A 21312-nucleotide genomic window follows, 5' to 3' on the forward strand; every position below is an offset into this window, starting at 1 on the left:
TGTTATCTGTGAGAGGGCAGACTGGAGTTTGTATGGTCCTTTTAAAACAGGAAAACTGAATTGATCCAACTTCAGTCACTGGAGTGGCAGGGAGGAAAATTCCCAATAGAAGGGATGTGGGACATATTCTCATGTGGCTTTGTCATTGCTAATGGTGGGATGTCCAAAAGCAATGTACTGAGTTGATTATTGTTCACACAGTTCAACAGTGCACAACTTGGGCAATGAAAACTACTCCAGGAATCAGTGTCTGACTTGGTTTTTCACTGTCCTTGGGTTTGGTTCTGTCCTTAAAGGTGAAAAACATGTCTAGGCACATGTTTCCAAAATATAGTGATTGCTACCAAAACCATGCTGGGGGATTTTAGCAGTGAAACATCTAGAAGCAGTTATTCTCTTTGCATTTACTGAGCATGCTTGCTTCTTTCACAGGAAGGATATCAAGAAAGGAGAGAAAAACACAATAGTTACATCCTACAACCGGAATTTCACAGGTCGCAATGATGCCAATCCGGAGACGCACGCATTTGTGACCTCTCCGGAGGTAAGAAACAGCCAGAAGGGGGCTGTGGAATAGTTCAGGGTGTCTTGGGAGCTAATTCTTCTGCCTGCAGAAGAGACCCAGTGTAGCTTGCTTTGTAGCTTGACTGCTGGCTTTGAGACTGTTAGGCGTTGGACTTTCAAATGAAGAGATGGGGGGTGGTAGAATATGCCTTGAAATTTGTCTTTTTGTTTTTTCTTTCAGATTGTCACAGCCCTGTCCATTGCTGGCACCCTAAAATTTAACCCTGAGACAGATTACCTGACAGGAGCAGATGGGAAGAAGTTTAAACTAGAAGCACCTGATGCAGATGAGCTGCCCAAACTGGTAACTGCCTGGTCTGGAGGCGGAGGGAGGGCAGGGCTGTCACTAGTGTTCACATGTAGGAAGGGAACTTTGATGCACTGACCTCTCCCTTAGTGTTGAAGCTAGAATGGGTGCAGTTGCCTGCATTGGCTTGTTTGCTTCTTGTGCTGTTGAGGATGGCTGAGGCTGATGATTTCCTTTTCTTCTTTGGCAGGAGTTTGACCCAGGCCAGGACACTTATCAGTACCCTCCCAAGGATGGCAGTGGGCAGCACGTGGATGTGAGCCCCACCAGCCAGCGCCTCCAGCTTCTTGAGCCCTTCGATAAGTGGGATGGCAAGGATCTAGAAGACATGCTGATCCTCATCAAGGTCAGGAGCGAAGTGGGGGAACATGAGCTATGGCTGGACTGCTCAAATGAGTTTGCACATGAACTGCTAGAAGTTTTGGATGAGCTATCTGTGATTTCCTTCCCTACAACCACTTTGTTATGGAAAGTGAAGCAAGAATCCTCCTTTTTTCCAGTTGTTTCCTTCTGATACTTCTTTCTGTTATAACTAAGAGATGTTTCTCCTTTGGTCTACTGGTTAGCTAATACCATGAAAAATGAAGCTTGTTATACCATGTAATACAATCCTGCCCATACCATGGAGTCTGCAGAATTTGTCCCAGTTATAACCTGCAGCAGAAAGGTGAATGGGTTCTTTAATTAGCATCTCTAATACCTGACTGTTCTAAGATGCATTTTGGCTGAAGTGAGGTCATTAGGGACTTCTCATCCATCAGTATGTGTGTTCTCTTCCCATTTTATAGAAAGAGAAATTACTTCATGATAGTTAAACATTGTGTTTCAGTCTCTTAATTAAGACATGGATTTCCCCTCACTGCCTGTAGTGAGTTAACAGGATGAAAACTTCAGTTAATCGAGCGGTGGGTTCTGAAATGCAGTCCCTTAGGAACTGACCTTCAGGAACGCTGCTGATGCTCAGCGGCAGGGAGTTGCAGGTACTCCCAAGGGCCATGCTGAGCTGTGCTTGAGTTTTTGACACAGGCAATTCCTTTGCAAGCACTTTGGGACTTACCAGCTGGGAGGCCATTATCTCTGGTTGGGAATTCTGTTCTTACAAGCTGAGAAGACTTATGTGCAGATTGGAAACTTAAAGAAAACACTTGGCATCTTGCTGCACTCCCCCAGCAGGGAGGCTGAGCTGTAGCAAGAAGGGCTTAATTGCTTTTTGCACTTGAAGAGCCTGCTGATGAGGGAAATGGAAGACATGGCAGGAGGTGTCATGGCTAAGCTCATTTTTTTAAGTTGCCCTTTGGAACAGGGACGTTCTTCCTACTCAGCGCATGCAGAACGACCATTATGTTCTGCTTTAGTGACTTGATCCTGTGACAGATGCAGTGCTCTTGCGTTCATGCCCTTAAAAAGAGTCGTGAGGATCCTTCACAATAAAAAGTGTTAAGGAAGGGTCAAGTCACTGATCCATCCTAAGACATTATTTTCTTCTACATCTCTTTAGGTAAAAGGGAAATGCACCACTGATCATATTTCTGCAGCTGGACCATGGCTCAAATTCCGTGGCCACCTGGACAACATCTCCAACAACCTGCTCATTGGCGCCATCAACATTGAAAATGGCAAAGCCAACTCTGTGAGGAACGCACTAACCCAGGAGTTTGGGCCAGTCCCAGACACAGCCCGTTACTACAAGGTGAGACTTTCCCCTGACTCATCTATTTTAAGAGGATGTTTATGCCTTGGGCAGTCTGTGCCAAGACTGAGGATCTCACCCTCCTGCTGTCAAGTAACAGCAGCTGTGAATTCACTCAGCATTGAGGCTTTTTCTTGGGATTTACTCTGATGGTTGCAGTTCTAGTAGGAGATTCTCTCCCTACCTGCTATGGGGAAGAGGGAGGAGGATTTTGTGATCCAGAGGGGATTAGAAATGACAGATGAAAGGGAAGAACTCCTGTAGAGACTTAACACCTTCCAAGGCACGAGTGTCATCAGGCTACAACTAAATGTCGCCTCCTGGTGTGCTTCACTTGCAGCCCATCTAATGTTTAAATAAATTTTAATCTTGTTCCCTTCATTCTTTAAAACTTGGTTTAGAACCTCAAGAAATGTCCTTTCAGCCCCTGGACAGCTTGGCACTGGTCTCAGATTGGTTGTTCCAGTAGAGAGAAGTTTCCCATATCACTTCCAGAAGTAGAGCAGGGATCATGGCTGGTGTGAACCCTGCTCTGGCACAGCACTGTGGAAGGAAAGGTGGCAGCAAGGATTTGCTCGGGGTCCCAAGGGCAATCCGTATCAGCCCTTGTTAGAGAAGGACAGCAGTGCCTAACTGCCGTAAAACACTTAATTCCTTAATTTCTGTCCTTCCTCAGAACCAAAGGGAGCCTTCTGGGAGCAGGTGTCATAGCACAGCAGTGTCAGTAGCGTAGCACTGAAATCAGATGTGTGGGTGGGTATTTATTGTTAATTCCTCACTTGAGAAACTGCAGCAATGTAAATCTGTTTCTTTTGTCACAGAAAATGGGTGTCAAATGGGCGGTTATTGGGGATGAAAACTATGGTGAGGGATCAAGCCGGGAGCACGCAGCATTGGAGCCGCGTCACTTGGGGGGCAGGGTCATCATCACCAAGAGCTTTGCCAGGATCCATGGTGAGTCGCTCTTCCCCTGTGGTGTGTGTAAACAGGGTGGATTTGGTTTGGGTGTGAGGGGTGTTCACCTTGCCCCAGGGCTCAACATCTATGGGCAAAAACCCATCTGCTGACAGATCGCATGGTCCCTCTTGTCAGGAACCCTGTTATGTATCTCGTTAGATATGCCACAAACAGTGGATGTGCTGATCTTACTACAAAGGTAGTAATTGTTGCTGGAATACTACTGTGAGAAGCACTGGGCAGCCAGCAGGTAATCCTGACCCCCTGCAGTGGGTTGTTACAAGCGGGCTTGGTGGTTTGTTCTCCACAGAAACCAATCTGAAGAAGCAAGGTCTGCTGCCTCTCACTTTCGCTGATCCAGCGGACTACAACAAGATCCATCCTGTGGACAAGCTAAGCATTGTGGGGCTGGCAGACTTCGCACCAGGAAAGGTAACCATCCGGGTGTCTTGTCATTGCGTTTGGCGGACAGGGATGTGCCGCTGACCAGGAACAGTGTCGTGCTGTGTGCTTAGGGCCTGAAGCAGCTCAGGCACCCATGGGCAGTGCCACCTGTCAGCCAGGTGAGACACCTGGCACCAGGGGGCTAGAGAGCAAGTCAGAGTCAGATCGCATTATTCTGAATGGTTATGCAAAACCCATGTACAGTATTCTGAATTCCTGGACTTTTTGCCTTAAAAGTTCCCTAAAAGGAACTGCATCCACACTTCTGTGTTAAGGCCCCCCTGAACTTTCATTGTCAACCCTTTAAAAACATGTAGGAATTTTCCTGTAGGAAGCTTGAGTTAACTTGCTCCCTTGAAAGAAAAGGAGGGAAAAATAAAAACTCTCTTCTTCTTTTAGCCCCTGAAATGCATCATCAAGCATCCCAACGGGAGCCAAGAAACAATCATGCTGAACCACACCTTCAACGAGTCACAGATAGAGTGGTTTCAGGCTGGCAGTGCCCTGAACAGAATGAAGGAGCTGCAGCAGAAATCAAGCTAAGTGCGCACAATGTCCCCAGTGCACTGGACTCGATTCAGCTTTGGCGTTTTCATGAAAAGTGCAATTCCATGCCTACTGTTGGAATAAATGTCTGATCAAATGTAACCATAGCTTCCTTTTTGTTATGGTACTTCCTCTTCACTGACACTATGAAAAGGGAGTGCAGCTCGGCTTACTTTTGTCTTTTAAATTCCCCAGCTCCCTTTTTCTATTTTGGCTCAATTTCGGTTATCTCACAGTTATTTATATTCAGAAATAACCAGCTAAGTTGGGTTTGTCTGCTCAGTTGGTTATTTTCTGCCCATTCACTTTAGTGATGGCTAAAGAAATAAAATGAAAATAAAGAATGTAAACATGTCTTCTGCCTTGTGTTTTTATATTCATAATCCTGCTCTTTAGCCCCTGTCACTGTTGCTGGGAAAGTGGGAGAGAACTTCTTGGAGATGCAGAATTGGTACCTGCCGAGTTCATATTCTGTAAATCACTGCTGTGCACAAAAACACACAGTTAAAAAAGAGCCCTTACTGCTCTCTAGTTCCTCCCTTGACATGAACTGCTGCAGGCTACATGCATGACTTATCACCACCTTCCCAACTACATTCCTGCCCAGGGCAAGAGTGACACTACTGCAGCAATGACAAACTTGCAAGGAGCAAGTGATTTATATGCTTTTGCAGCACTGTGCACCAGTAAACTGGTTTCCTCAAGCACAGCTTGCCTTTTCCACCACAGGAGACTGCTGTTGAGGAGTATCTCATTAGATCAGCATGTAAAATAAAACAGCTACCACCTTGCTCCACTCCTGGGAGCTCTGAAAGGGGCCTGAGCACAACAGCTACTTGGAGGGATCTGGGCTGTTTCTTCTCCCCACCCAGGGGCTACCCCAGAACAGTCTCTGTGGAAGCCTCTTTGGGGGTTAAGGCTCTAACTCACTTCACCTGAATTTCCACCTTGGGATGTTCTCCAACAGTTTTCCACCGTGTCTAGATGACCAGGTGTCTGAGCACTACTGCTCCATAGATGGCATTCAGTGCAGCCTGTTGTCTGAGCAGATGGACCTCAGCTACTATGTGAACGTAAAGAATTCCAGGCTCCCTTTTAATTAGGGCAATGCACTAGGAATAACAGTTTGGAATTAAGGGGTTCTAACAACACTGCAGGGAGGGCCCTGGTGACTCAGGCTTTGTTTCCACAGTTGGAGGTTTAACAGACCCACTATCCCAGGGAATTACAGCCCCTTCCTGCCAAGCGTGGCTGCCTTTGTAATTATGTGTGGCATCACTCTCTTGGCAATGTGCCCTGCATAGATTTTACTCACTGTTTTGTTCCCCCCTTTCTTTTCACTGCTGTCAGGAAGGGTGATGGCAATTGTTTGTTATTGGCTGTTAGAGGAAAGTGTTGGGCTCAACACTGTCTGCCTTGAAATCCAAGTAGCGAAGCCACAGGAGGCAACTTTTTTCTTCCCGCTAGGCAGGAAGCTAATAGTTTCCCCACAAATTGTACAGGAAGGCAGGCTGTGTGGGTTTTTTTTTTACTATTTATTCCATTTCTGGTATTAACACACCCCCCACAAACAAGTATTTAACTTGCTCAAAGCAGCCCTGGTCCATTTCAGTTCATAATTATGTATTTTCAGCCAAACTGCTGCAAAGTTTAGCTCATTCTACATAAATACAGCCCACCCAATGAAGTATTTCCATTCAGCACAATAAGCAGCCTGTAGCCTTCCACAGTAGTCATCTTCATAGAGCCTAAATTACTTTTGGGTAAATTAACTGCCATTCCAGTTCTCTTTGGCTGACTTCACCCATGGGTTCAGTTCCCACTCTTAGCAGAAAGTGACCCCTGCCCTCCCAGCAGCAGCATTTTCCAGGTCTCCAGTGTACCGCACCTCTGTTTATTCTTTGGCTGTTTCTTCTTTATTTCCCATCAAAAGAAGGGCAGGTTTCTACCCCTCCAAGACCAAGCTCTCAGCTCAAGGAAGCAATACTTCGTGACAGGCATTCTCTCTTGCTTTCACTCACCAAAGTCAACTCCCTTCTTAACTCAGGCAAGGAAAGACCTCCCCAGTTTTCCCTGCAGGGCAGGAGACCAAAGCTCCAGCTGAGTTTGTTGCTGCTGTGCTCCAGGCTTTTTGTGCCTGTAAATTCACTTCTACAGATCAGTGAAGACATTTCTTGAAAGAGACTGTCTCGATCTGGCAGGTTGGAAGCTGAAGGGGAAACAGAGACTGACAGGTCTAATTTCTCATTCAGCTTCAGAGGAGCAATGAGCACCAGCATGATCCCACAATCCCCCAAACATCCACTGGAAAGCCTTTCTGTGGAGCAGGCTCTGACTGCAGCTAGCTGTTTGTCCACCACGACAGGAGGCCCAGGCCCGGCTCACTGATTGATCCCTGTTCACAGAGAGAAGAACAGAGCGTGTAACTGTCAACTGCAAAGAGAATACAGGAGTAAATGCATAAAAATATAAAATCTCTCCCCCAGGGGTTGTGGAGGAGGTAGTCACTATTTTTTCTTGTCATAGACTGCCCAGCACTTCCCCAAACTCCTTTAAACCTTGTCATCACTAAACTGAACATTCGACCATTGAAAATCAAGCACTTGCCCATTCCACCTCCACTGTCTCAACACACTCCAGCTGGGAGAAAACAGCTTTCCTTGGTTTAGATCCATCTCTTGCACTGTACACATCGTGGGTCTTACCCCAAAGCATGGCAAAGACTGTTTAGCTGCTGTGTAAACCCTGATGTGGTTGTCCCAGCTCTGTGCTCACTCCTACCTGCAGCTCCCGCATCCAGAATCTGCTTTAAATCAGCCTTCCCAGGGGAACTCCACCAACAACCACAAAGTGTTCCAATGCAAACACACAGTGACCACAAGAACAATCTTGTGTCTCCCTTTTTCCACTCCTTTCATTTTGTGACTCTGTTTGCCTCACAGTCAGCTTAAAGCAATCAGTTCCTTGGGAAAGGAATGCTATTTTAGACATAGAATAAACCACAGCGTTTGCAGGGTTCTGTGAATTATGCACATAGTTACCACAAGAGTGTAGGGCGCCTCTTTCTTTTGGACTTCTTCGGTGGCATTTGAAGTGGAAGCCTCTGCAGAGCTTGGACCTGTCGGTGATGTATCAACAAATGTTTCATCCACAACTCGGAAGCGGATCTCCTCCCCAATGTCCATGTACAGGTCATGGGCTCCTTCTTCCGTCTCGTATTCCCACACCCACACCTGCTCTGCCTCATCGCTGGCCACGCCACAGGTTAAGGATGGAAACCATCAGCATTTGGCCTGACAGATCACGTCCTGGCATTTTCAGGAAAAGACTCAATTCAAAGCATTTTCACAAGTATTTCTCAAACCGCAACAACCTGTCCTAGGTCATCACCTGCACAGCCCAGGACCCCCACTTTGTTTCTGATTTTCCTGCTTCAAGGTGTGCGCTGCTGGACAGAGCTGGGGTTACTCCCACAGGAAAACTCAACAACAAAAAACCCACACACAAACAAAACCGCTCAAACCCAAGATGACATTGTCTACCACAACCAAGTATATTAGACACACCACGTATCTAGACATGACACGATGTGGTGAAAGCGACGTTCTATCCTCAGCAACAGTCAAGACCAGCGTCAGGGATTACAATGCGTCTGTTCAGAGGACGCTGCCATTCATTTCTCTCAGTGGGCACAATGGTCCTGCAAAACCTCCTAAGCGTGAGGCCTGTCTCGCTGTGATAACAGTCTGCGGGACTGGCCCGACACAACAGCTTCGCTTCTGCCACTGAGCACCTTCATTGTTGTGGCAGTGAATGCCTGTTGGGCCAGCACTGCACAATCTTTTGAAATGAAGTAGTGAAGTTATCCAAGGTGATCAAAGGATACAACTTAGCTGGCTGCTGCAGGGATTCTGGTGGGATGACAATATCGTCAAAGAATCCAATAGAAACTGTGGAGAAATGAATTCGATTAAGACTGAAAACAGTTCTTTGCAAATGCTGCACCACAGCGATTCCTAAAATGCATTTCTTAGATTCATTCTCCTTCCTCTTTCAGGATGGACAACTGAGATCATGAAGGAATTATTCTTTGAGCCACAACGTTCAATTTCAGTTGGCATCAAAGCAACCACCCAGCTGAAACTAAATACAGGAACAGAGGGCACAGTCTTTATGCCCACTGGAAAAGGAAAAGGCTGTTTGGAGCAGGATGGGAAATGAAAGCATTCCAAGAAATGAGTGAGCCTATAGAGGTAACAGAAAAGAGCTTAGAAATCACATAGCTAACATGTTAAATAAACACCAGTATAAGGTTAGAACAGCCCCCACCTCCCCTTTGAGGATTCATGATGTTTAATTTTATCAGAGAATGGACATGCCCAAATTCAGCAACAAGTGCACCCAAGATAATCTTATTGTTCTAACTTAATAACTGAGCAAAGGAGGTCGCTTGCATGGAAGACTCCTACAAGAAAGAAAAGCAACTCATCAATTATGTATTCTGTGAATCTGACTGCACTTTGTGCTCACAAAGACATTTCCCTGCCATGTTTTCAGGTATGGGAAACCATCACAAATTTGCACAGAACTACAGGGAAGATGCATCAGACCAACACAAGCCGATATCACCACTTTAAAAACAAAACAAAAGACCAAGTTCTGCTAACTGAAGTGAGAAAACAAATCCAATCTATGCTCCAGATGCCTGTTCTTGGGCATGTACAGGAATGACAAAAGGAGAGGGGAGCACAGATGAGAAACCAAGGGCCAGGGAAGCTGCCAGAGGCCAGGAACAGTCTGTAACCAGCCCATGGGCAGCACTGCACCACCTGAAATCACAGCACTGCAACAGACCAGACCAAGAGCTCTGCAGCTCACGTGTCCCTCGCACAGCCAGGTTTACCGTGAACGCCGTCCTGACTGCAGCTTTTAATCTGCCCGATCAGAATCTCATCCAGGAAGGGGTGGAAGACCACGTAGCGGAAATGCACTTAAAAGAAAACAGATCATTAATGTTTATGCCCACATTAGTGAACTGTACTCCTTCCACAGGGTGGCAGCCATTAAAACAAAATCCCACATCCCATATGCCATCTAAAATACCTACCCACCTTCTTTTACAGTTTCCTTACAGGCAATGATTAGATAAAAGAACAGGAATAAAAGTCCAGATTCCTAACTGCTTTGTATGTATTAAGACAGTGGCTGATCAACTGCCTCCTGTTCTCTGCTCATTAAGCTTTCAAGAGTTTAAGTTCACAGAATAAAACTATCAATGAAGAATATGGAGCAGAGCCTCTGCTTTAGTTATGGTGTGAGCATTCCCGCACAATGTTTCAAGGCCAAGAATACCAGTTGAAATTATACTTTCTTGTAATACTTCTGCTCCTTCTATTTTTGTCAGCAATGATGTGTATTCTTTAAATTAAATATTTGATATCAAATATTATCAGAGTAAACATGATTCTCTGACACGACTGCATTTTTCACCCAGGTTAAATAAAATTATGTTTCTAACATAATTTATAATTTATAAGAAGGCTACACTAAGCCCATCTTAGCCAAACAATGCTTACGAGCAATTTAACATCATTTTAGCTGTCCATGCTTTGCACTCCTCTTTTACATAAAATCAGGTAGCATGTTAAAGAAAGAGCTATTACCAGATACAGCAGGATTTATTGAAGTGCTACCCCAGATTCTGAAAGCATGAGACTTTTTTCCCCAAACTCAGAGAGAATATATTCTCTTGTTTCAGTTCAAGGAGTAATTCAAAGTTAAACAGCTGAATGGAGATTAAAGCAAGCAGGAAAGCCTGCCATCCTCCTTCAGTATTAGAGAAGCTTTTAGTTGCAGGGAACAATTTCTACTGAGTTAAAATTTAGACAAAGGGGAGCCACATACCATGAGTCCCATTCCCCTCTAACAGGAAACAGTTCATTTGCTCATGCCATGTTTCTGTACTGAACATTAAAGCTAGAAAAATGTGCCTCTTTCCAGCTTAAAGAAACTTATTTCACCTTAAAAAATATATTAAATTTGCTTTTATGCATTTACTTCCAGTTTTCACTCAGATTCGCCAAAAGTCAAAAGTAAATAAATTAGTCATTTCTTATTTAAAAAAAAAGTCACTAGAGATGTATGCTGAACCAGATCTGTCTAAGACTCAAACAAAAATGTAGCAAAACTTCCAACTAGGAAAACAGCATCAAATGCTCTACGAATGTTATATTTAGAAACACATTTCAACATTCTAGCTAGAGGAAATAAGCTTCAAAAAGAAGAAAATACTAGACAAACACAGAACAATTAATACAACTTATTTTCTATGTGCACAGTTCCAGTAATTTTAAATCAAATGAACCTCTTCCTTATCCCACGCTTATGGCTGGAGATGCAAACAGGACTGGCTATCTTAAAGCTGCATTTGTACCCCAAAATGCAAAGGAAAGAGACTTTTGCCATGTTCCTCTTGCCCTCCCAACAGGAACAGAGTTAAAGCTATGAACTTCAGTACGGTCCTTTTCAGTTACTTTCCCTAACAACTGAAATCACTTTACACTGCCGGATCACTAACCTTCCACAAAACTATATAGCTGAGGACAAAAACATACCTTTGGTATGTGATGCACCATCTCCAGGAAATATGTATGAATCTTCCAGTTTTGTGATATCATACAGACAGATGCAGAGGCCAACGTTGTACACAACCTGCTCAAAGAAGAAAAAAAGTCATTTAAAAGCAATAAATTAAGCAAGCCGACAGGTTAATTCAAGCAAACCATCAATTTATACACTGCACACACCTTTTCAAAAGAAGGCAACAGAAAGGTGGCAAGATGGGAAGGAAGCTGTTTTGGTGCACTCCCTTCAACAGCCCTGGCCCCAACCACACCACATTGCACGGAAACCCCCAGCTCATTCAAGTGTTATAGGAGGAGGTGTTTTCATTGGCACTGGAAAGAGCACTGCTACAAACAGAAAACCTTGGGGTAACTGTCAGTGGTGAGAGAAGTTGAGCCTCCAAAACAGTGAACAGTTGCCCACAGACATCATTCACCAGCCCCACAGCTTGTCCAAAGGCTAAACACACTATTCGCTGCAGTTGTACTCTCAGAAACCTCTAGGCTTGCCTTTGTCTTAAATTATATTAGCCGTGGGCAGAGACAAAAACTCTTCTCTGCCACTTCTGAAACAGCTTCACAGCCTACAAAATAACTTGTCTGTATAATCTGCTGTTCACAACCCTCAATCGCTTCAGGTTGTTCTTTTGAGCTATGTTCCCAAGCCGCACTTTGAGTTTTGCTCCTGCCTCACACTGAAAGCTATGTGGTAATCACAGTCCCAGGGGCTGCACAGGGAAACTGGACCTCCTGGTCTGTGACATAGCACTCGTTTATATCCTGCACCAATTTCTTGCTGTCACAGCATATTTCACATACTAAGCACAGACCAAACCAGCTATTAACATTATAATGTCTCTTCCATTATTATTGTTCTACATTTATTTGCATCGTCTTTTTAAAAATTCTCCCACTCACAGAATCACCTCGGTTGGAAGACACCCTCAGGATCATCAAGTCCAACCATAACCTAACCCTGGCACTAAACCATGTCCCTAAGAACCTCATCTAAATGTCTTTTATACACCTCCAGGGATGGTGACTCCACTGCTTCCCTGGGCAGCCTGTTCCAATGCCTGACAACCCCTTCCATGAAGAAATTTTTTCCTAATATCCAATCTGAACCTTCCTTGGTGCAACTTGAGGCCATTTTCTCTCATCCTATCACTATTGCTATTTGGGAGAAGAGACCAACACCCTTCATGCTACAACCTCCTTTCAGGTAGTTGTAGACTGCTCATATTAGTTTTTCAGATTGCTACTCTACACACAGACCAGCAGTTACTCTCACTTCTCTTCCATACTTCTCTGCCTCATCTGGCATTTCAGTACCTTCCCATCACAGCAGTAGCCGTTAGAAAAAATCCCCTTTGAGATGATACATGGCTGCGTCTTTGTTTATAGTCTCTGATATTTCAGTCACTGGGGATGGTCTTCACATCCAAACTATTCTGACACCTCACCCACACATCTCATCAGGAACAGATAAAAGGAAGGGACGTGATGACACCTGCACCAACCTATACGTGACTCACACTTTACCTTGTTGGCCAATTTCTTGTTTAGCTCTTCAGCAATGGATTCGTTCAGCTTCCTTTCAAACTGCCAGGGAGGAATTCTGACCGTGTCGGTCATCTCCACCAGGACAAACATGGCGGCACGGAGCAGCGCGGAGGAGACCCAGAGCACAACCCTGAGCCCCAACAACTGACAGGGGGCCGGCCTGGGAAGCCACCCCGACGGCTTGCACGGAGCTCGGGGGGCACCACCCCGGTTATGCCAAAATGAGGGGATGAGGGGTTGGGGGGTTGAAGACGCCCGTGCAACGGCCGTTACGGAGCGGGGGGAGAGGTTCACGGCGGCCACGCAACCGCTATCGGGGGTCGGCAGCCAGGCAGCCGCCGCCGTAACGGGAGGGGTGGGCACCGCCAGCCACGCCGCTCGGCAGCCGGGCGGAGCACAGCGGGCAAGCCCAGAACGGGGGAGCCCGCCCGGACCAACGCAGCCGCTTCTCACCCACCTGCCTCCCCACGCGCGCTCCCTACCTCACGATACTTCCGGCGCCTCAGACAATCGCCCTCGGCGGGTGGGCCGGCGCCTTGATTGACGGGGATACGGAGCGCTCACGGGGCGCGGGGGCGGAGCGAGGCGCCATTTTGTCACCGATCCGCTCAGTGCGGGGCGGGGTTTGTCTTTCGTTACCTGTTGCGCTGCGGGGGCTCCTGGCGGCCTCCGTGGGGAGGTGGTTTGGGTCAGTGTAAACGTGGAAAGGCCTCCAGGCTCCTGGAGTTCTGTACTTGCCCCCCCCTCCTCTCACAGGCGACTGCCCGTGTCACATCTGTTGCTCCACCCCAAACAACCCACAGTTGCACAGAATCACAGAATGTCAGGGATTGGAAGGGACCTGGAAAGATCATGCAGTCCAATCCCCCTGCCAGAGTGGGAACAGCTAGATGAGGTTACACAGGAACGTGTCCAGGCGGGTTTTGAATGTCTCCAGAGAAGGAGACTCCACAAACCCCCTGGGCAGCCTGTTCCAGTGCTCTGTTACCCTCACTGAGAAGTTTCTTCTCAGGTTTAAGTGGAACCTCTTGTGTTCCAGTTTGTACCCATTACCCCTTGTCCTACCATTGTTTGTCACCAAGAAGAGCCTGGCTCCATCCTCATGGCACTCACCCTTTATATATTTGTAAACATTAATGAGGTCACCCCTCAGCCTCCTCCAAGCTAGAGCCCCAGCTCCCTCAGCCTTTCCTCATAAGGGAGATGCTCCATTCCCTTAATCATTTTTGTTGCCCGGCACTGGACTCTCTCCAGCAGTTCCCTGTCCTTCCTGAACTGAGGGGCCCAGAACTGGACACGATATTCCAGATGTGGTCTCACCAGGCCAGAGTAAAGGGGGAGGAGAACGTCTCTCGACAGTTACTATAATCTCATTTAATCATATAATCTCACTGGAACAGGCTGCCCAGGGGGGGTGTGGAGTCTCCTTCTCTGGAGACATTCAAAACCCGCCTGGACACGTTCCTGTGTAACCTCATCTAGGTGTTCCTGCTCCGGCAGGGGGATTGGACTAGATGATCTTTCCAGGTCCCTTCCAATCCCTAACATTCTATGATCCTATGATTCTATGATTTAACGTTTTCATAAGCTTCAAACCCAACAGGGCAGCAGAGACCAAAGTTCACGCTTCTCCAAGAGCCAATACTTCAGCTGTTTGCCCGCTTCTACAGCAAAACTCGGGCTTTTACTGCCTTGTGCCTAGAAGATATTTTCACAGTGGCACCTCCCCAATACTGTGGTCAAGGTTGTTATCAAGTACAAATTGGCATCACACAGAGCTGGAATAATTTATTCCAAGTGTTAATTACAAAAAAAAAAAAAAAAAATCCCTGTGATATGATTTTACAGGTCCCAGTGCGTTCTGCAGCAAAGGAAGGCAGCACAAGGGATGGCGGGAAACAAGGTGCCGTGCCCATGTTTTAAAATTTAGTGGGGAAAAAATTAAAGGAGGTTGTTTGAAGTGTGCTTAAAAAAAGGTTTGCCAGGAAAACCAAACATCTCTGGCTGACAGTCAGAACTGCACTGTCAGCGTAATGGCTTTGATGCAAAGGCTAAATATGTCATCCCCCGCACCCCCCAGCGGGACAGTAATGAGTGTTTTAGATAAGAAATCATTAAATGTTGAGCTGTCTTGGAGAAGGATGAGGAAAATGGGACTGAAAACACTGTGGCTAGGCTTCATTAACAAGATACCTGTCTTGGGCAAGGGGTTTCTGATCTCATCGCAGTTACTCCTGTTTCACCAGCATTTGTTGGATTGTGTGTTGGGTTTTTTTGCATGTTGTTTTTTTGTGTGTTTGTTTGTTTAAATTAACATGGCTGGTCTGCACACGTTTGGCATGTTTGTATTAGATGGCGGGCTCAGAAACAATTTTTCCCCTGTCACCTGAGAAGAGCAGCATTTTTTTGGGAGCATCACCTGCTGTCTCAGCGAGGAGCGCTCTATCGGAACACCTCAACCCCAATCCTCAGCGCCTCTTGCGCTTCTCGTCCTACTTCAGGGAACCTCACAAAGGCTCCTTTCTCCTGCGCAGCAGTGGCGGCTGCGCTAATCTCGGCGCGGCACAGTTCTGCTGGCACACGTGCTGCATCCCTCGCTGTTCCGTCGTGGCCTCACGCAGGTCTGGCAGCGCGAGGTTTGACCTTTAGCTGGAGCGCAGATTTTGCGGGTGTCTGTAGCTACTTTTTCAGACAAGCGAATAGTTCCTGTCCCTCTTCTGATGGCAGGCGAACAAAGAGCCTTGGTATCACACAAGGAGGTAGAAGTTAGGTACTGTTGGTACTGGCAAAGTGATCATGCTGGCTGTTTTTGTATGTGAGAATTGTAGGATTAAATAAGGGTAGAGCTCAGGGGAGCAGCGGGCTGAATACCTGGGAGAACAGGGGAGATGGGGAAAAGAAGTAGATTTGGACAGAGACCTATCACACTTCGTTTCTAGCCCATCCTTGAGCTAATACTTTTCATGCTTCCAATAGCCATGTCCCTTCGGGTGCTGTTGGGTACCCAATATGAAGGTGGTGCATCTCAATCCAGCCTGATCCCAAAAAAACAGCGATGAGCCTGGCTTCATACTGGCTGGTGTCTTACGGTTGAGTCTCTGGTGTCTCGTAAAATGCAAGCACTATACAAGATCTTCTAGGGTGAGGGTGTGCAGAATCTCTCCCTCCTGTATCAGTTCTGTGATTGCTAACAAGGGCTGAACACTGCAGGCAGTTCCTCAGTGAGGGTGTCAGGATCATAGAATCACAGCATGGTTGGGGTTGGAAGGGACCTCTGGAGATCATCTAGTCCAACCCATCTGCTAAGGCAGGGTCACCCAGAGCAGATTGCACAGGAATGTGTCCAGGCAGGTCTTGAATGTCTCCAGAGGAGGAGACTCCACAACCTCTCTGGGCAGCCTGTTCCAATGCTCTGGCACCCTCAACGTAAAGAAGTTTCTCCTCTACGCAGCTATGTATGGTGGTGAAACTTGTAAGCGCTTTGATATATACTCTGAGGAAATGGAATTGAAATGTGGGAAGAGACACCACCAGACCTGAGTTTGGCAATGTCTCAGCCTCCACCAGTAATGTCACAGGCTGTGGGAAGTGATTTCCAGTTTCATGCTTTGCTGATAACACCCTGATCCCCAGTGATGTGTGCTGGGGCCTTCGTACACCTGACAGATATTGCTCTGTTACCCCCCAGGTTCTCCCTGTTTCATAAGCACTGTCTACAATGTAAAAATATAAACAAAAGCCAAACTTTGCCCTGTAAAACATGGGTGTTGTCTCAACTCAGCTATTGATAGCGCTCAGGGTTATGCCACATTTAACGCTGCAGTGAAAGGTATCTTGGTGTCGGAGATTGTGTGAACAGCCTCATTTTGCTGAGTGTTCTTTTTTTGTCCCAGTAGTACTGACAAAATGAATATGCACAAACCTGCAGTGCCTGAACACACCTTTCAGTACATAACCATAAAGTCTCTAGAGTCTCTCTCAGCAGTATTGGGGCTTTTCTGACATTGTGGGCATGGTTCTCAGTTGCTGGGGTTTTTTTAACCTTCGGCTGCTGGAATCCAGGGGTTGCACAAGGGTCTTTGTGGCACTCAGAGAAAATCCCAGACATTCCTTATTCTCACAATTGTACAGGAAAACTGGAAAATACTATCTGAAGTTACCTGAAGGCTCAGAAACTGGGAGGAAAATTAAAGAAACCCCCAAGTTATTTTGTTTAAGATCTCCTCTGCCCACACATCCCCACGGCTTTTGGGGAAAACAGGCTTAGGAACGTTGGAGGAGCTGAGTGGTAATTTGCATCTAGGCTGCTCTGGCCCTCCTTTGATTGACTCCAGAGGAATGACGTATCTTCTCACCTACAAAGTCCTCCAAACTCCTGCTTTTGCTTCCATCTCTGCAGGCATCTCTGGCACCCCCGCTCCCACTCTCTGTTTGATCAAAGCTTTCCCTCTTCTCCTTTTATCATTTTTTCGTGCTTTAGACTCTCTGCCTTCTCTGCTGCAGCGCATGCCCAGAGCCACCTTCAAACGCGCTGTGAGCTCCCGTTCCCTGAGCCTGTGGTGACTATGTGGGAGAGTCCGGTTCTGACGCTCGTCTCCTGTGCGCAGGTTATTTTGTTCAACACGTGTAGCTGTGCACACAGCTAACCCTCATGTGCCACCACTCAGGCAGGGGAGTACAGGTATTTATGATATTCCATGTTAAATGAACGCACACATCCCCAGCACTCTTCTGGCCTCCAGCTGTTTCCAGCTCAGGGCCCTCCTGGACTGGATGCATAGAGCTGTCCCCCAGGTGAGGACGGACCATCTCAGGAGAAACTTGGAGAGCTGGCTGGGCTTCTCCTCCCCTTCTTTTGCAAGCGTTTCAAGAGCAGACTGGGGAGATGGGTGCTGTGGTGTCTGTAGAGGGTGAATGGGGCTCCTGTTTTGTCACGGAAAACTGCCTGAAAAGTTGCAAGCAGAGTGTGATGGGCAATGGCAGAACCTGGCAGCATGTGGGGTTTCAGTGCTTCTTGGCGGCCTTGCCATGGGCTGGGCTCTTCTGTCTGTGGAGCCTTTTTCTGCACTACAGTTTGTTGACAGGAGAGACACAACTGCTTTGTGTCCCTCTGCTAAAGCCCCTGGCATAGACACAGATCAACACTCAGCTACCCGGGGGGATGGACACAGCAAGGCAGAGCAGTCGTGACCCCGTCTCCTGACACTGCGCCATCCCTCACAGCTTCCCACACAACTTGTACGCCACCCTGCAGCCCCAGGGTCTTTGGTGGAACAGGTCCAGTTGGAACCATCACGTTCAGCTACTTAGAATGACTCGAGGAAAGAGTCATGTTTAAGAAACCAAAACCAACCAACACCCCATGTCATGAGATGACTGCAACAGCTCCTTGCAGTGCTTACACAATACCACGGCTGTTTGGGGTCCTTACAAATTTTATTCCAGGATCACAGAGACCTGCATGGTAAGGTGCTGGTGTGGTCCACTCTTCTGCTCCAAAATGAGGGTATATCACCTAAATTCCCCCAAAAGGATGCCTACCCAGCCTGTTCTTAAAAACCTCCAGTGATGGAGACTCTGGTGCTTCCCCAGGCAATCTACTTGAGTAATTAACTGTCTATTCTGTTAGAAAGTGTTTCCTAATGTCTAGCATCAGTCTTGCTCCTTGCAATTTAAACCCCATTACTCCTCGCCCTATTCCCTAGCGGATGCAGCAGATTGATTTGTATCCTCATCGCGTTGCCCTGCACCCCCAAGAGAGAAGAGTCTCGGGTGAATTTATGACGTTGCCTCTGCCCAAAGTGCTGGCTCCCCCAAATACGGTGACAACGGCACAGGGGAAAACAGAGGGGACAGATGTTTTGGGGTCAGGTGGCTGGCATAGTGCACTGCTAGAAATGAGACCCTGAGAAAGCACCTGTGGTTGTGAGGGCCACAGGCCCAGAGCGGGGGGGTGGGATGGTGGGGTGGATTTGTGGCATGTGCCCCTCCATGACCCTCTGCTCTGGGCGGGGGGTCACCATGTCACATGTGGGTGCTGGGGGGCTGCAGGCTTGGGCAGGTGGGGAGAGCAGCTGCAGCAGGACCGGCAGGACTCAGGGTGACAGGGGAGAGGTTTGACCCATCGTGGGGGACCCCTTCTGGTCCAGACCTGGCCTCCCAGCCCCATCCCCTCTCTGGTTTCTTCCCACGCCGCAACCCACTGTCCCTGCAGCCTGTGGGGCTGCCCCACTGCATCTACCTGTGCCACCGATGCATGTCACTTTGTGTAACTGGAGCGATGCAGCCCCCAGGGGCCGACCCTTGTCCCCTCCAGCCCCCCATCCAGACTTGCTCCTTTAAGCCTAGCTTGGAAATGACCAGCCTGATCCCTCCCACCTGCCCGCTCCCCCTGGCCTGGCCCTGACGTCAGGGGAAGGCGTGTGGATGCGTGTGTGTGCGAGGCGCACATCATACACACATCAGACACCGCGGATCCATCAGCAGGCAGGCAGGCAGAGAAAGCCCCCCCAGCCGGGCTGCAGGCGAGACCGCTGCTCCTCGCACGGCAGCGGAGGAGCGTTGGGCCCTGCTGAGCACCGATGCTTTGCAGAGCTCAGCTCCAGGGAGCCCATCGCTGCTGAGGAGGTGAGTGAGGGGAAGCACAATGGCCATCCAGCTTGCCTGGGCCGTTGTAGCTGAGGGCTAAACTTTGCTTTCCACCTTTTCTTTTCAAAGCTGATTTTTCCTTTCGATGGCGGAGAGGTGCGAGGGTGAAGCGTGACTTCCCTCCTAAGGTTTGGTTATTCCCCACCAGCCTCCGGAACAATGACTCCTCTAGGGGTGGCGGTGGTGGTGCTGTACGCCTGCTTTGGCTGGGGGGCAAATAGCTGGGGATTTGCCACTGAGGGCTGAGATCAGCTGGGACCCAGCTCTCCAATTGCCGGTTGAGGGCGAGGTGATTTGTAAAAAAATGTGTCTTACTAAAGCGGGCCGATAATGATGGGGACTTGAATGGGGGTTTCTTTGGGACTGGCTGCACTATTCATTCCTGCAGATGGCAAGTTAGAGCCACAAAGGAGGAAAGAAGGACACAGACGAGGACATTTGTGCCAGATCTTTGAACAGGCACTATTCTAATTAAAAAACAAAACAAAACAAAACAAAAAACACCTACAACAAAAACCCCAAATCCCACAAACTTGGTATTTGGGACTGATGATTATGCATACATGCTTAAAAGGTAAATCAAGCCTCCATGATGGCTTCTGCCTTTGCCTCCCCTTTGCATCTGGCAGCCTGCTTGCTTTCTCCCGAGGCCTCCCTGAGAACTGGGCAGCCCGGTACTGCCTAAGGGAGCTTTTTATAATTGATCCATAAAGGTGACATTCATATTTTAGCGCTAAGCGAGCTGTATCATAGGCAAGACTATCTTGGCAGAGATCGCTGGAGTTGTGAGCATGATTGGCTTAGCTGGGGAGGGGATGCTGTCAGTGTGTATTCCCCCCCAAACTGCCTAGTTTATTTTTCCTATAGTAATTTGTCTCAGCAAAGGGGTTTTTAACATGCAGGATAGGCAAGGAAATTGCTTTGCTTGGTATTTAACTCTTAACGTCATGATCTAGTAACCAAAAAAGGGGTGGGAGGGGTACTGAGATGGTTTCATTAGCATCGGACAGAGACAGCATTTATAAAAACCTGCCAGACGCTGTGGCTGTGAGGAAGGGAGGACGGAGAAACGAAGCCCGGTGAGTGCTGCGGTGGCCCTGCTCGTGGTAACCCCTGCTTGTTGTAACCCCTAGTCGTGGTAACCCCTGCCCAGAGCCATCCCGGTTCCCCAGCTGGTTTCTGCCCTTCATAGCAGCCCCCCAGGAGATGCCAACTCGAGATCTCTAGTGGCTACCATGCTGTTGGTGGCTCCCTCGACACGTGAATGTGCCAAGCAGCTGAAAAATGGGATTTTTGGTTTTGCACCGATCTCTGGGGACACGCTGCTGTGTCTGGAGGGGTGTAGCTCTTCTCTCTTTCAGCCCGTGTCTAGACAGGCCGGGTCTGGGGAGGGCATCAGCCTCCCCGAGGATGGCGGCGGGCCAGAACATCACTTTCCCTGCTCCGTGGGGCGAGGAGATGGCTGCCAGCAGCCGGCTGCCGAGATGAGGTGTCTTTGTGACATACAAAGACCTTTTTGCTACTGGGGTGGAAAGAACAGGGAGGTAAACCTGACTCCTAAACTGAGGGAACTAGCAGTCACGGGAGATGGAGAGAACGTGATGGTGAGCAGCAGGCAAGAGCCCATGCGGGAGCTCGCTGGGAAAGGCAGAAGAGGGAAAATAAAAATAACCTCCAGCTCCTAGGCTGGGGCCGGGGGAGCGGCGGCACTCGGCGGACTCGAGCATGGTGGCAGACAGCTTCGGAACTGGGGGTTTGCAAAGGGACGTGGTGGTGTGAAAGGAAACAGCCCATAAAGGCAACGACAGATCGCGTCCAGAGCCAGAGTGTGACAGCTGCTGGCAGAGCTGCTGTCCATCCATCCGTCCATCCTGGGCAGCCTGGGGGTTCTGGCGGATGGGAAAGAGCACAAAGAAGCGCCGCATGGGAGGGCCGACTCGCCGAGGGCGATTAAGCCAATTAAATATGTA

General features: G+C 48.0%; 2 protein-coding genes across 3 annotated transcripts in view; one reads left to right on the top strand and one right to left on the bottom strand.

Annotated features, from left to right (window-relative positions):
• ACO2 (aconitase 2) overlaps positions 1-4863 on the top strand; it is a 21267-nt gene extending 16404 nt beyond the window's left edge. The window contains exons 12-18 of the mRNA XM_082043259.1: positions 433-544; positions 746-868; positions 1062-1217; positions 2370-2561; positions 3383-3515; positions 3829-3950; positions 4362-4863. Of these exons, the coding sequence (XP_081899385.1) occupies positions 433-544; positions 746-868; positions 1062-1217; positions 2370-2561; positions 3383-3515; positions 3829-3950; positions 4362-4505 (982 nt within the window). The 3' untranslated portion in view covers positions 4506-4863. The remainder of the gene's footprint in view (positions 1-432; positions 545-745; positions 869-1061; positions 1218-2369; positions 2562-3382; positions 3516-3828; positions 3951-4361) is intronic.
• A 1168-nt stretch (positions 4864-6031) lies between these two features.
• POLR3H (RNA polymerase III subunit H) lies at positions 6032-13169 on the bottom strand. 2 transcript variants are annotated; one of them, XM_082061029.1, is made up of 6 exons: positions 12674-13169; positions 11123-11219; positions 9412-9498; positions 8395-8458; positions 7550-7757; positions 6032-6903 (listed from the first exon to the last, which is right to left on the bottom strand). In XM_082061029.1, exons 1-6 carry the CDS (start codon positions 12782-12784, stop codon positions 6850-6852), a joined length of 621 nt encoding a protein of 206 aa, XP_081917155.1. In that variant the 5' UTR covers positions 12785-13169; the 3' UTR covers positions 6032-6849. The 2 variants fall into 2 exon arrangements, with proteins under 2 accessions (XP_081917155.1, XP_081917156.1); XM_082061030.1 differs by lacking the exon at positions 9412-9498.
• Positions 13170-21312: the final 8143 nt, after the last annotated feature.

This window comes from Streptopelia decaocto (genome assembly GCF_964273445.1).
Source record: "Streptopelia decaocto genome assembly, chromosome: 1".
Taxonomy (NCBI): domain Eukaryota; kingdom Metazoa; phylum Chordata; class Aves; order Columbiformes; family Columbidae; genus Streptopelia; species Streptopelia decaocto.